Here is a 16160-nt window from a genome sequence, read left to right on the forward strand (position 1 = left end):
ATTCAGGAGCTGAACTGTCCATGCAAGAGAACCCACCAGGCCCTTTAAATTATATTGTTAAAAGCCAGTCATTTGCTTACATTTCAAACAGATCATTTGCACGTAAGTTCAAACTACATCAATATGATCAAATTACGTGATCTTCCACTTATGGCCAGCCTGCATTGTAAAGTGATGGATGCTGAAGAGCTTGTTGTACCCCCAAAGAGTTTGCCCAGAGACCCCTCCAATGTGATGATCAGTGAGCAGCATTTGCTACAGCCTGAGTGTTATATGCTATCTTGCACTTTGTATCTGGTTGCTTCTGAAATGCTTTCTTATCACCTCTTCTTATCTCTCCAATCCAGGATGAGCCTCACTTTTCCTATAAAGCTTCTTTGACCTTTCCTTTTTCTCAGCACTTCCCAAGCTGGTACAAGTCTGTTTAGCCTTCAGTTATATATTACAAGTTTATTCATGTTGTCAGAGCACACTGTCTTAGTGATGCCCCCAGAGAAAGTGGCCCAATAAAAACTACCAAAAGAGCCCTGGCCGGTTTGGCTCAGCGGTTAGAGCATCGGCCTGTGGTCCAGAGAGACCCGGGTTCGGTTCCCACTAAGGGCACGTATCTCGGTTGCAGTTTGCCCCCGGCCCTGGTTGGGGTCGTGTGGGTGGCAGCCAGTTGATTTGTCTCTCTCACATTGATGTTTCTCTTCTTTTTCTCTTTCTTCCTCCCTCTTGCTCTATCTGAAAGATGAATGCAAAAATGTCCTTGGGTGAGGGGAAAAAAAACTAGCAAAAGTGACAAGGAAACTGCAGAACTCAGTGGGGCTACCCCATGGCTGAGGAGTCTTGGCCAACCTCAGAGAGTACACTGAGGCAGACGGGAGATGGGAAGGCAGGCAGAACTTAATGTCTAAGTTAGGCCTTGGGCATTTAGTGGAAGATGTCTCTTTCCTCATGGGGAATCCTTATGTTCATGATTGAGCACTCTGAGTCCAAGGATAAAAATTTCACCTTTGGACCCTGAATGCAGCCTCTCCATGGAAGGACTCTCAGTACCTTCATCCCTGATACCTCTCTCCTGCCTCCACTGTGGTCTCTTAATTTTCAGACTAAGCCTAATGTCTAATCACATAGATTTCAAACAGTCCTATGCACTCTGAATTCTGCCTTGCCTCAACCTCACTGAGTGGAGCAACATTTGAGGTCAGAGATGAAGTCCTGCTTTTTCTAACTCACCTGGTGCAATGCATTAGACAGCTCCCCATGAAGGGAACACAGTTGAACGCTCGGGGAGAGCCTTTAAAACTTGGTAATAGTGGTTGGTTAAGTCTGTCTCATCCAAACAGGGTATCTGGATGTGGCAATTAATGAGACTTGTGGTAGAGTATTTACAAAAGAAATTTTTATCCTTGGACTCAGAGTGCTCAATCATGAACATAAGGATTCCCCATGAGGAAAGAGACATCTTCCACTAAATGCCCAAGGCCTAACTTAGACATTAAGTTCTGCCTGCCTTCCCATCTCCCGTCTGCCTCAGTGTTCTCTCTGAGGTTGGCCAAGACTCCCACTGGGGAGCAAGGAGGACAGCTATAATCCTGTCCCATACTGTGCAGAGAATTTCTTTGTTACTCTCTCTCTCAGGTGCTCTCAATGAAAAGGAGCTTACAGTTTTACAACATATGACAAATTGTGAAGTCTTTGGTCACTGGTGTTAAAAAAACACACACAAAAAAAACCCTTTGATTTTGGAACTAGTCAATTCTGTTGAATGGGGAGGGATGACTGCTATGTGGTGATCTTTTTGTGTTTGTCAATGTAAGAACGTCCAAACTGGTAGAGAATTTTTATAAGCATTTATTTGAGTCAAACTGATGACAGTTGCCGGGAATCAAGATCTCAGATGTTCCAGAGAATAACAGTTTTGTTTTGTTTTTTCCATTTTTTGTTCAGATAGAGTGGGAGGGGGATAGAGGAAGAGAGAAAGAGAAACATCGACATGAAAGGAACACATCGACTGGCTGCCACCCGCACGACCCAACCAGGGCCGGGGACAAACTGCAACCGAGGTACATGCCCTTAGCGGGAACCGAACCCGGGTCTCTCTGGACCACAGGCTGACTCTAACCGCTGAGCCAAACCGGCCAGGGCGAGAATAACAGTTTTGTAGTTTCTTTTATACTTTTAGAGTTAAGGAGGGAACACAAGGAAGATTACATGGAGGAGGGAGAAAGCAAGGTACAGGATAGTTGACAAGATTACATGCTTTCCTGAGGGTGGTTAGCCTCGGAAAAGAGGATTGCTTCTGGCACTTCATGACCTGCCCAGGGAGGAATTTATGATTAGATCACCCTGTGAGGTTACTTTCTGATAAGAGTTATTGTGGCACCCCCTTTGGTCTACATTTGAAGCTGCTGTCCTAGTTTAGCAGCTGGTACCTTTTTGTAATAGGAATAATAAGGGGAAAAAGGTGTCTGTGTTATCTGTAAGTGGAAAGGATTTCACTCGTCCTTCCAATAGCCATGGCTTCCTGGGGTTTGCAGTTAAAGAATATAAAGATCATTTTGGTTTTGAATTTTAGGAAATTTTATTAACCAGGTGTTATCTATATCAGTAGACAAAGTGACAACTCAGGCCAGACTTTTTAAATGGAAGCTTAACTTTAAAATAAAAAACAAACAAAACCACAGTGTGGCCCAACAAAACATGTGATTACAAGTTTGAGACCTTTAGAGTCAGGAATTCCTATTATCACAAAGTGGTTCTGTTCTTGGATAATGAAATATAGGTGTTATTTGCAAAAGCACATAGATGGCTTATAGACAGTTGATCTAAAAACATCCTTGAAGGTTCTGCTATGGTTCAGTTCAGTTCTCCTTAACACTTAAGTCTCCCTAACACAGCCTGTTACCAATGGTAAGAGCTCAATAAGACAACATTCTTGGTCTCTGCTTATACACAACTTTGCTGGTGGTAGTTGGGTTTCTCTTATTCCAGGTGGTCCTTGTAGTTCCAGTTTCAGTGTTGTCTGAGCAGCCTAACCTCTGAACTTCAACTCCAGATTCCTGGGATAGAGGATTCATTGTTTCCAATTGGGTCAGGCTGGTTCACTCAGCTGTGTCTAGGGAAAAAGGATGGGAGCATTTAAGGCTTCCCCTTCCAGCCTAGGGATGGCAAGTGTGGAGTGTAGTGGGTACACAAAAAAGGATGTATGGACTGGGAAGTGATGATAGGGATCTCTTGGTACATCCTCTTTGGATTTCTCTCCTGAGACAGACAAACAATAGCTTGTTTTTTACTTCCGTATTTTTGTCATTTCTAACTGAGATGTACAGAGCCTCCAGATAGTTCCATTACCTTCTCTACCATAGAAGAGTCAAGGTTGTTGTCTCTCAAGAACTACTTACATTTCCAGGAGCTAAGGTAGATACAGGCATTCTGGGACTCAGCTGCTTCTCAGTCAGTCATCCAGCAAGTTCTGCCTCACCCCACAGAAAGACCCAGTGTCTAGATGGAGCACGTCCTCGGGCAGCTGGGATGCCATGGCAGTGCTACTACAGAAGCAGGAAAGAAAACATACCTTGGTGCAAAAATAACAATATCAAAAGTATAAAGGTATTCTGGCATGTTAGGGAGTGTTTTCTTAAAAAGTTATGTGAGGCCTTAAGCAACAGATTTAAAGGACGTTGCACTGACACATTTTAGTCACGGGTCTGGAGACCATATCCTTCCTGCCAAATTTGGCCCATTGCTTATTTTTGTAGTTTTATTGGAACAGTTACACCCATTCGCTTACTTATTATCTGTGGCTATTTATTGCTCTGAGTATCAGAGTAGAGGAGTTGCAACAGAAACTATATGGCTTGCAAAATAAAAAGTATTTACCACTTACCCTTCACAGAAGAAGTTTGCCAACCCCTGTGTTAGTCCATTTATCTAAGTCTCCTTAGACTGAGAACAACAGTTAGGATTATGTGAATTTGGGGTGGGGGGGGGGGCAAGTAATTGAAAAAATACCTAGGTAAATGCTGGGTAATTCAGAATAGGAAATTCTTTGCTGTTTTACCCCACTTGAGTGATTGAGTGGATTGCTTGATGTTCCTTTGGGATTGTTAGTTGAGATATGCCAGATGAGAATTCCTGCGCTTGCAGATGACTGCTTCCTGCCCAAATAACCTGACTAGATTTTTAACCCACCGGTTCAGTTTATGTCTTTTAAGCAAGCCTTTCTCTTATGTCTTCATTTTATTACTTTATTATTATAAGTTGATTATTTAAAAATTTTAAAAATGCCCAATAGTACAAAGAAGGAATACAAAACTTTCTCATAATTCTGTCACTCGAGTCCCTTCACCTATGGACTGAGAGCTAATTAACATTAGATATTAGGTTTTAATCATCTTTTCACAAAATTAGAAGCATATACCTACTGTTGAACATGTTTATTGCACCTTCTCATATCATTCTTTTTTAATATAGTTTTTCATTATTGCGTAGTATTTTCACATGTGTATTCCATGATTTACTTAATTCCTATTGTTGTCTATTATGGTTGTTTTCAATTATGTATTCACTATTCAAAAATGACATTATGTTTCTCTCTGATTATTTCCTTGGGATAAATTCCTTGTATTAGAATTGCTGGCTCAAAAAGTATGAGCATTTATTTTTAAGGCTTCCAGTAGACATTGCCAAATTATCCTCCAGAACTTGCCAGTTTATACCCACCAGAAGGTATGAAAGCACCCAGATTTTTGTAGTGAATTGAAAGCTCACTGTATTTTTATTTGAAAGGTTTTGATAGGTTGAACGTTGGGTTAGGTGACCTTAACCTCAGCCACTGCTTGCTTGAGTGCACATGTTGAGTGACTGTTGTTTTGGCTTCTCTTTCCTTGTAGGCTCCCCCTCCCAAACCACCCCGCCGGCAAGGAGGCTGGGCAGATGAATCTATGAAGGCTTCAAAGTGAGCTCATGGGAGGTGAGGGTGGGCAGGGTGGGTTTGGGTGTTTTGCTCCTATGTTGTTCTTTTAATTTTTATAGCAGCTTTATTGGGATGTATTCATATTCCTTATGATCCACCCATTTCAAGTGTACAGTTCATTTGTTCTTAGTATAGTAGCAGAGTTGTGCTGTGATCACCACATTTTTATTACCCCCCCCCCAAAGAAACCCGTACCCATTAGCAGTCACTTCCCATGTCCCCCTAACTCCCCAGCCCTAGGCTACCACCAGGCTGCTTTCTGTCTCTATGCCTATTCTGGACATTTTATATAAATGGAATCATACATGATGTGATCTTTTTTGTGACTGGCTTCTTTCACTTGGCATGTTTTCAAAGTTCATCCATATTGTAGCATTCTGTGTTGTTCTTAGCGTAATTTTCTAAACAGAATGGAATTGCTTGTTAGTAACTGCTAAATTACAAATCATTTTGGTCTTTAATTTCTTGCACTAAGTTTTAGGTGAAAGTTAAACCAAAAAAGTATTTACTACATCAGTGAACTGCCCAACTATCCAGTTTAACGACTTAAGATATACTCAGGAAGGGAATTTTTTTTCTAAAGAATACTCTTATTCAGAATTTCCTTTAGCAGGTGTTGCCTTCAAAACAGCACTATCAAAAATATTTATTTTCTAATTCATTCCCCCTTCCTTTTTCCTTCCTCTCCCAGCCTCTCTACACACACACACACACACACACACACACACACTCTTTTTCCCCTTGAATTATTTGCAAACAAGTTGCAGTTGTCATGACATTTTGCCTCTAGAGACTTCAAGATGCATCTTGAAAGATGAAGGACATCCTCCAAATAATCACAGTGTCGTTATCACATCTAAAAATTTCATAATGATTTAATATCTAATTTAAACATCCCCAGTTGTTCCAAAAAGGTCTTATAGCTCCAAGAGCCAATCATCAGTCATATGTTCTGTTTGGTAGTTCTGTCCTTTTTTAGTCTCTCTGCTACCTCCACCCAAAACATTGACTTTTTTAAAGAATTCAGGCCAGTTTTCTTTTAGAATGTCTCACATTCTAGATTTCTCAGGTTGAGTCCTCATGATTAGATTCAAGTTAATGGTTTTTGGCAAGAACAGGTGATAATGTATACTTGTTGTGTCAAATGGTATAGAATGATATACTCAGAGATGTCTCATTCCCATCCTAATTTCCTCCACCTCATTCCCATCCATCTTTATTTATTCCTGGTTTATCCTTTCTATACTTCTTTTTATAAAACATAAGCATAGATAAATAAATTAAAAACTTTATCCTTCTCTGTTTCCATATATTAAGCAAACTGTGGCCCACAGGCTAGCTGCCTCTTTTCATAGATCGCTTTATTGGAATACAACCATACCCTAAATCCAACTTTTAAAATTTAGATCTCTGATCCATGTGGAATTAATTTCAGTGTATGGTAAGAGGTATGGATCTAGTTTCCATAAATAAGTGGCTGTTGTCCCAGCACCATTTATTTAAAAACTCATCTTTCCCCAGTGAATTTAGAAGCCACCTTTACTATACTTTACATATCTTTTCTGTACCCAAGCCTACTTTGCACTTCTTCCTCTGTTCCATTGGTCTTTCTGTGCGTTCATATGCCATTGGGTACCACACTGTTTCTATTATTCAATGTAACACTACATTTTAGTGTTAACCAAGAACAAGAAGGTGATTCTGAAATGTAGGTCTCATATACAAGTGAGAGTCTTAAATTGAAGCCCCATTTTTCTCTGTTACTAGGGGATTTTAGTGCTTTTAGTATCTGGAACTTATTTTGCAAAATGGAAATGAGACAAATCCTATATCTGCTTCTTAGAGAACTAAAGAGAATCTCAAGTGTTTATTCCTCAATGAATGTATTAAAGATTTTTCAGATGATATCAGTTTCTTCTTGGAGAGAGATACTTTTCTGATTCATATGTCACTTTTCAAGGGATCTCAACCCAATTTCAGGAGTTTAACTATCACTTACACACTGATGACTCCACAATTTGTATCTCCAACTCAGTCCTGCTCATGAACATCTAGCTGTCCACATATTTTCACTCGAATACACAACTTAATCCTAACATGTCCAAATCGGTCCTCTTAATTTTCACCCCTTCTACTCCATTTCCTAACCCATGCCTCCCAAACTCTTCCCCAGATCTCTGTAAATGGTGACCCCATCTTTCCTGTTACTCAACCCATAAACTTTAGAATTATCCTAGAATCCTCTATTTATCTTCAGTCCTGTTCAGTCTGTCAGCAAAACGTGTTAAGTCTATGGTTGAAATACGTCTGTTGTCTGCACTGCCATTGCCCAGCTACAGTTGCCACCATTTCTAGTATTGACTCAAGTGAGAACCTCCTGTCACCCTTCACCTTTGCCTCCCTCAGTCTTATGTCCACAGAGCAGGGTGACCTTTTTAAAACATAGGTGAGATCATTTGACTTGTCTGCTCAAAACTCTCTATTGGCATTCACCTGCCAGTCAGACTAAACCCCAAAGTCCTTACCATGGCTCTCAAGGGTCTACCTGACCTCACTTTATATAAAGCACACGCCTTGTCACTCCGTATTCCCCATCTCCTGCATTAGGTATTACCACCTGACATATACATACATACATTTGTATGTACACATACCTATATTGTCTTTTTCTCTCTAATGTAAGCTCCATAAGAAGAGACACTCTATGTACATACCTCCAGTACTCCAAACAGTGCCAGTCCATAATATGCACTCAGTGGTTATTTTTTATTGAAGAAACGAATGATCAGATCAGTATTTTTTTTTTTTTATTGATCACTTTGCTTTCAGCAGAAGTCTAGCTCTGGAAGGCTGGCAGACCTGTTGGAAAGGTACCACTCTGTATAAAGAAGATTAGAAGCCTGTACTATGGACTGACTGGCGTGGCTCAGTTGGTTGGAGTGTTGTCCTGTACACCAAAAGATGGCAGGTTCAATTCCTAGTCAGGGCTCATACCCAGGTTGTGGGTTCGATCCTCCATCAGGGCACATGCGGGAAGCAACTGATTGATGTTTCTCTCACATTTCTCACTCTCTCTCTCCGTCCCTCTCCCCCCCGCCCTTTGAAGTTAATTTGTTTTTTAAAAAAAGCCTGCACTACGGCAGTGGTGTGAGCATGGACAGGAGAGGAGATTTGGAGACATTTTGGAGGTGGAGTTCATAGAAGTGCCACTGGTTGAATGCAGAGCAGAGGGAGGAGTTGAGGGTCACTGTGAGGTGCCTTGCTTTGATGACTGTTAGGTAGTGATGTCGTCAGATAAGGAATGCAGGAGGAGAGACCTGATTTGGGGGCTGGTGGTGGTCATGTAGATAGTTTTTACAGTTTGGGAGTCTAGAAGAGAGGTAAAAAAGGAGGTGCAATTTTTGAGTCATTTACACAAATAGAAGAAGACAAGGACAGAGCCTAGGATTTGGTTGGTTGGAGGTTACTAGGGGCATTTGAGGTACAGAAGCCAGATTACAGTAAACTGAAGAGGAATTGGAAAGTGAGGAAATGGGGTTAGTAATATAGGCTACTGCTTTGAAAAACAAAGGAGCCCTGGCCAGTTTGGCTCAGCGGTTAGAGCGTCGGCCTGCGGTCCGGAGAGACCCGGGTTCGGTTCCCGCTAAGGGCACGTACTTCGGTTGCAGTTTGTCCCCGGCCCTGGTTGGTCGTGCGGGTGGCAGCCACTCGATGTGTCCCTTCATGTCGATGTTTCTCTCTCTCTCTCCCTCCCACTCTATCTGTACAAAAAAAAATGGAAAAAATCCTCGGGTGAGGATAAAAAAAAAAAACAAAAAAAAACAAAGGAGACAATAGTTGGAAGGGGAAGTCTGTGTGTAATACCTGGGGAAAGTGCATTCAGATGAAACAGGGTGGATTTGAAGGAGTAGGATTCTGGAGGAGGGATAGAGTTAAGACCTTCCAAGAGAACCCTGGCTGGTGTCGCTCAGTGGTTATAGAGTGTAGTCCCACACACCGAAGGGTTGCTGGTTCGATTCCCTGTCAAGGGCACATACCTTGGTTGCAGGTTTTATCTCCAGCTCTAGTCAAGGCACGTACGGGAGGCAACCAATCATTGTGTCTCTCACATCAATGTTTCCCCCATCCCCTCCTTCCCTCCCTTCTGCTCTCTCTTAAATCAATGGAAAAAATATACTTGGGTGAGGATGAAAAGAACAAAAAAAAAAGACCTTCCAACAGAGACTAATTATCCTTGGACAAGAGGAGGTGGGGACAGTTTTCCTCTAGGACAGAAGAAAGCTTGGAAAAGCTGGGTTATTAAGAAAGCTGGAGGGGAGTAGGGAATTGGGGGAACTTCATTTTGGAGCGATCTCTTTTTTTCTTTTTCAAAGTAGGATGGCAAGTTGACAGTTGAGCTTGTTGGAGCTAAAGAGAGCTGGCATCTGGAGGCAAATAGAATAGCTTTGAAAGAGAAAGAGGAAAGGGGGCCAACAAGGGTCAGAGAGACAATGGTTGAGCTCCACTGAGGATCTGCCCCGTGAAGGCTGGAAAACATGAGCTCCTGCTATTCGCGGGGCGCTCCAGGGAGTCCAGGGTGTCGGAGTACTTCCTGCCCTAAAAGAGCTTGGATTTCATTTGGGGAGATCAGGCATTTTCATTCACAAAAACCAGGAAGTCAGAAGGAGCACCTGGTAAGTGTGCTGACACTGGTGATGTGACCTCAGAGGAGAGGAATCACAGTGGTCAAGGAGTCCCTTGCAGAGATAGTGGGGCCAAGCTGGGTGAATTCTGATGGCCAAAGAGGATTGTGAGGAGAGCATTTTGGTTCAAGGATTGGGGTAGACATGTGTTGTAGGGCAGTAACCTTATTGTCAGTCTGTGAGAACAGAGGATTCACACTGAAAAACAGTGTTCTTACCTTAAAGTCTTGTGGGGTGATGACAGTGGTACTGTGCTAGGCATCTGCCTCTGTCAGTGTGGGCTGCTATAACAGAATGCCATAGACTGGGTGGTTTAACAGCAGACATTTATTTCTCAGTTCTGGGGGCTGAAAGTCCAAGATCAGGATGCTAGCATGGTCAGGTGCTCAATGAGGGCCCTCTCCCTGGTTATGTCCTTATATAGCTGCCTTTAGTGTGTGCATCCACACACAGGGAGAGAGATCTTGTGTGTTTTCTTCGTTTTATAAGGGCACTAGTGCCATCATGGGCGCTCCACCCTCATGACCTCATCTAACCCAAATTAGCTAACAGAGGCCCCACCTCCAAACATCTTCACACTGGGGATTAGGGTTTCAACATGGGAATTTGCAGGGAGCACAAACATTCAGTCCATAGCTATACCTTATATGTGCATTACCCAAATTCTGTCAAGTGGGTTCCATTCTATAAGGTAGGTATCCTTTTATGAGGGAGGTAGGAAGAAAGTGAAGCTATGTTTATGTTGTCATCAGGGGAAGTAGAAGGGCTGTTTACAGATCTGACTGAGACCCTCGCAGCCACTGGATGTGAGTTTCTGGGATACCTTTGTTTTATTTATTTATTTGAACTGACATTGGTTAATAAAATGATATAGGTTTCAGGTGTACAATTCTATAATACATCATCTGTATATTGCATTATGTGTTCACCAAGTCAAGTCTCCTTCCATCACCATTTATCCCCCTTTTACCCTCTCCTACCTCCCCCACCCCCCTTTCCCTCTGGTAATCACCATACTGTTGTCTTGTCTATGAGGTGTTTTTTTTCTTTCTTAATTCCTTCACCTTTTTCACCCAGTTCCCCCAACCCCCTCCTGTTGACAGCTGTCAGTCTGTTCTCTGTATCTATGAGTCTGTTTCTATTTTCTTTGTTAGTTTATTTTGTTCATTAGATTCCACATATAAGTGAAATCATATAGTATTTGTTTTTCTCTGATTGGCTTATTTCACTTAACATAATACTCTCTAGGTCCATCCATGCTATTGCAAAAAGTTAAAATATCCTTCTTTTTTACTGCCGATACCTTTTGTTTATGTGCATAATATTGCCCAAGATAAAGAGCAGAGCGTGTGTCATCCACCTCAGTGGCTGGAGATGTCGGGTGCTGGAGCTCAAATGTTCACCCTGGAGCCGCAGGAATGGGCTGTGTTCAAGCATTGCCTGGGACCTGGGATCACTACCTGTCCCTTCTCCTGGCACCTAAGTCATTGCTGTGCCAAAGATTCCATGTTGGAGCCAGGCTGTCCTTGGCTCTGAAGTTGCCTGAGATGCGGCACTGGCTTGGCCATAGGGAATGGAGCTAAAAGAAAGGCAACCAGACTTGATAGAGAGAGAAAGGAAAGGTAGTCTGATTAAGTTTTGTCTCAAAGTGTCTGTTTTTGGGTTTGTCCCTGCATTGATCTGCAAGGGAATGAGGCAAGTAATGGCCCCTCAGGGACTTTCAGGACTTTGCTCTCAATGTCAGCTGTCATTTTCAATCACTCTCTCCCTCCCAGCCATTAATTTTGGCCCAGGATCATGGGGACTTGTCCATCTATCACTCCTAATTGACACTAAATGATCTGTCAGTTTATTGATGAACGGCAGGAGTGGAATTGTCACAATATATTTTACTTTCTAACAACTCCTCCTGACAATTTTACCTTGTCCATCTCACTCTCCTCACATAAATCTCCATTGGCCGCTCGTTGCTTCTCATGGGCTGTTCTGGTGCCAGCCACTTCCACACCATCTGCACGCGTCAAGGACATCAAGATGGCGGTACAACAGCCGTGTGCTGGTCCTGAGGTTGCCCCCTTCCCTCCTCCTTCTCTCCCTCTTGCTTTTTTTTTAATGGCCTTGCTGTTCCAAGAATACTGAAGGGCTTCTGTCCTCTCCCTCTGTGTCATTGCCATACCAGAGTCTCTTTACCTTCCTGTTAGCAGCCAGTAGTTAATTCTTATTAAGCTACAAAAGTGTGAAAGGCAAAAACTCACAGAGCTGCTGGGCTCCTAGATTTGTAAGCACAGTTGCAAATGCGTTTTGTCCTCTTAACCCAGCTCTTTTACAGGCTGTCCATCCCCATAGAAGTCAGTTTCTTAGAAAGGTATCACAGAGGATAAGTTAGCTGGAGTTTCCCCACTGTGGGTGCAGGTGTGCCAAGATGTGAGTGATCTGCCCTTGGACCTGCTGGGCTAGGCTTATACCTACCAACGTCCCAGGTTGGTCACCTGTAACCATGAGCAGTCTTATCTGTGCACCCCAGTTTTCCATTCAAGTGTCAGTTTTAGGTGCTCCAAGTCATAAAAAGATGGGGAATTTATGGGTGGTATATGTATATGTATATGTATATGTATATGTATATGTATATGTATATGTATATGTATGTAGTTACTTAATCTTAAGAAAGTATACATATGGGTATGAAAAACACATCGCTTATGAGGCCAAGGATGAGTTAGGGAAACTTGACAATATATAAAGAATGTCACTGCCTCATCCCTCCTTCTTTTTCTGCTAGAGATAATTTCTGTTAACTATCATGATAAGGACTGTTTTTGTTTATTAACCAGCATCTCATTATCATGCCTGTCAACATTAATAATGATTCCCTAACGCCATCTGATATCCATATTATATTCAGGTACTTCCATGGTCTCAAAGATGTCTTTTGTTTTTAACTTTTTTTATCCTCGCCCGAGCATATGTTTATTGATTTTTTTAGAACAAGAGAGGTAGGGAGGGAGAGAGAGAAACATCCATTGGTTATCTCCCATATGCACCCTGACCGGAGACTGAACCTGCAACCTAGGTATGTGCCCTGATTGGGAATTAAATTTGCAACCTTTTGGTGTATGGTTGATGCTTCAACCAACTAAACCACCTGGCCAGAGCTGTCTTTTTTTTAATCCTCACCTGAGGATATTTTTCCATGATACAGAGAGAGGAGGGAGGGAGGGAGGGAGAGAGAGAGACAGAGAGAGATCGATTTGAGAGAGACACATCAACTGGTTGCCTCCTGCACGATCCAATCAGGGCTGGGGACTGAACTGCAACCGAGGTATGTGCCCTTGACTGGAATCGAACCCGGGACTCTCTGGTCTGAGAGCCAGCGCTCCAACCGTTGAGCCAAACTGGCCAGGGCCAAAGAATATCTTTTTACATTCGGATTATAAAAAGGGCAAATCAAGGTCCACACCTTGTAATTTAGTCATTAGATAAATGTCTTTAGTCTCTTTTATTTAGAGAGAGAGGAAGGGAAAGGGAGAGAGAGAGAAATATTGATGAGAGAGAACATTAATTGGCCGCCTCCTGCACGCCCCCCACTGGGAATCGAGCCCACAACTTGGGCATGTGCCCTGACCGGGAATCGAACCAGTGACCTCTTGGTGCATGGGTCGATGCTCAACCACTGAGCCATACCGGCCAGGCTCATTCTCTATTTTTTGTTTTTATTTTTCAATGAACTGTTTGGAAGCTGCAACTGCTTTTGCATTTGCATTACTAGTAACTAGTAAATAGTTACTTTGCAAGATATTTTTGTCTGTATTGTTTGCGTCTGGGTGTGTAGTGCCTGGCACATACAACGCTCAGTACATAGTTGATCATTGAGTGAATTTTGGGCATTTCTTATGGAGGTTCAATAATTAAAGAGGGGTCAGGTATCCCTGAGTCCCAGTGAAGTAAAAGAACTTAATCCTTGACCTTCAGATTTTCATCAGTAAACACAATTTTGTTTAGAAGTATTGAGAATTTATTTTTCATGTGCTGCCCACAGCCATAAAGAACTCAGAATTGGTATGGCATGACCACGGGTCTTGGGTACCATGGGTGAAACAGTTATTTGGTTCTCAGCAAGGTTGCTCACGAATCAGAGATGAGTGTACATGAGAGATGGTTGAGAGGGAAGGCCTCAGGTAGATAATTGTGCACCATTTTCAATAACTCTGCCCAGGGCACAGGCACCATATCCTTGTTTCTGTGGCTTTTGGAAGTGCCCATGAGAGCCCTCTGGACTTCTGTCTCAGCTTCATCATCATTGCTTCTGCCTGCATATATGCTTTTCCTTCATATGGCTTCTGAGACACAGCACATTCAGAAAAGGCGGCTTTGGGGCCAAGCAACAGCATATCTTTTTAATGTACAGCTTGCATTTTTGTGTTGACTCCTCAAAGGTAATTTCTTACTTTGCTCTCAAATTATGATCAGAGCCTGGACAGAAAGATGGTAGAGGAAGATCTAGATACATTTTTAATTTTAATGAACTTAGAGAATTCATGTGGTGGTGGTTGTTTTTTTAAAAGAAAATTAGAGTCCTGGCCAGTTTGGCTCAGCGGTTAGAGCGTCGGACTGCGGTCCTGAGAGACCCGGGTTCGGTTCCCGCTAAGGGCACGTACCTCGGTTGCAGTTTGTCCCCGGCCCTGGTTGGGTCGTGTGGATGGCAACCACTCGATGTGTCCCTTTCATGTTGATGTTTCTCTCTCTCCCTCCCTCCCACTCTATCTGAACAAAAAAATGTCCTCGGGTGAGGATTAAAAAAAAAGAGAGAGAGAGAGAAAATTAGAATGTACCAGCCCGGTGTGGCTCAGTGGTTGAGCATTGACCCATGCACCAAGAGGTCACTAGTTTGATTCCCAGTCAGGGCACATGCCCAGGTTGTGGGCCCGATCCCCAGTGAGGGGCATGCAGGAGGCCACCAATTGATGTTCTCTTTCATCGATATTTCTATCTCTCTCTCCCTTTCCTTTCATCTCTCTCTAAAATCAATAAAGAAGAAAAAAAACTAATGAAAATTAGAATGTAATTACATTGTTAATTGCTATAAATTATATACCTTCAGTAGGATCTGAAAATGAAACAAATAACACTTAGACTGTTTACATTGAAAGATAAATATCCTCACTGAAGTAGAGAAAAAGTCAAACTCATTTTACCCTTATGACTTTTCTGTCTTCAGAGACTTATGTTGTTTTGGTAGATGTTAGGTGGGGAGGAATGAAGAGAAGGGCTGGATAATGGGTAAGCTGTCCTTTCCTACCTGCAGGTGCACAGCCATGACCTACTTAATGAAAGTCACCCTTTCTGAATTTCAGTCTAATGTATAACTGCCTTATTTTTAAGGGCTGCATAGTACTCCAAAATTTCTGTCTCAGTAAGAGTAATCATGAGCAGATAATAGTTATGATCTTTTCCCAGGCTGAGAAAGCAGGCTTCCAGTGTTTATCCATGTAATTGCCATATATGACCCTTTGGAACATATCATAAAGTCTTTAGATATGGTACATATGGATCTCATAGACTAGAGAACAGATATGAAGCATGTACCTACCTTTTTCTCATTGAGGATTTCGGGGGCATTTTCATGCAGTTCCACTGACAGTAATTTTCACAGAGCAAGCAGAGATGTTCTGCATTATATTCATTGCAGTGTAGGACCCTGGGTAGGTTGTCTAGTGTCACAAAACCAATTTACTTATGCAAATGACTAAATATGAAATAATTGGAATCTTGCAATTCTGTCAAGTGCCTCCCAATTGAAGGTGATAGCAGTCTGTTCCTGTAAGCCCCATGTGGAGTAGCAGCATTTGGATACTTCACTTCCCACTCTGAAAAGGGGAGCAGTCTTCCTGGCAAGTGGCCCTGTCCAGTTCCCTCCCTGGAGCAGAGGTGAGTGCCTGATGCCCAGGGAGGAGGGGAGGAGCACATGCAGTGACTTGAAATGCACTCGTTGCTTATGTGCACCCGGGAAAGGACAGCTGAGGTTCCACAGTGTACAACAGCCTAAGTCAGCAGCACTGCTTCTCATTTGCTTGTGGGGAGGCCTGTGGGAGGCCTGCCAAAGACTGCAAAGCACAGGCCCTGATCCTCACCTCCCCCAGAGCCTGCTCCCAGCTTCTTTTCAGGCTTCAGCTTTTCTTAAAAAGTTAACTTACCCTTCGATTTTATTTTTGTAATAAAAAACCAGGAGTGGTTCTAGAATGGGCTTTTAACCTGCCCTGTGAAGGTTTGACTTTTGGCCCATTATAGTTTCTAGTTTTGCAGAAGTACAAATTCTCCTGTGACTAAGAGCTGGTCATTTCTTGGAGCCAGGGGTAGGATTGTAAAGTAGGAGGATTTGAGCGTCAGGACAGAAATGGCAGGCATATAGAAGTATTCCTTAAATAACAGCCAAAAAGCACAGCGTCCTGTGGAATATTCCCTTGTCTCTATTATCACACAGTGCAGAGGTCTTGAAACTAGAAGGTTAGAGCCAGTTT

The 16160-nt window shown here is 42.6% G+C and overlaps 1 protein-coding gene across 1 annotated transcript in view; it reads left to right on the forward strand.

Moving 5' to 3' along the window:
- The window catches only part of IFT43 (intraflagellar transport 43), an 80564-nt gene that overhangs the window by 24773 nt on the left and 39631 nt on the right, over positions 1 to 16160 (forward strand). The window contains exon 3 of the mRNA XM_036270821.1: positions 4881 to 4945. Within this exon, the coding sequence (XP_036126714.1) occupies positions 4881 to 4945 (65 nt within the window). The remainder of the gene's footprint in view (positions 1 to 4880; positions 4946 to 16160) is intronic.

This window comes from Molossus molossus, unplaced genomic scaffold (genome assembly GCF_014108415.1).
Source record: "Molossus molossus isolate mMolMol1 unplaced genomic scaffold, mMolMol1.p scaffold_m16_p_1, whole genome shotgun sequence".
In the NCBI taxonomy this organism is placed as follows: Eukaryota; Metazoa; Chordata; class Mammalia; order Chiroptera; family Molossidae; genus Molossus; species Molossus molossus.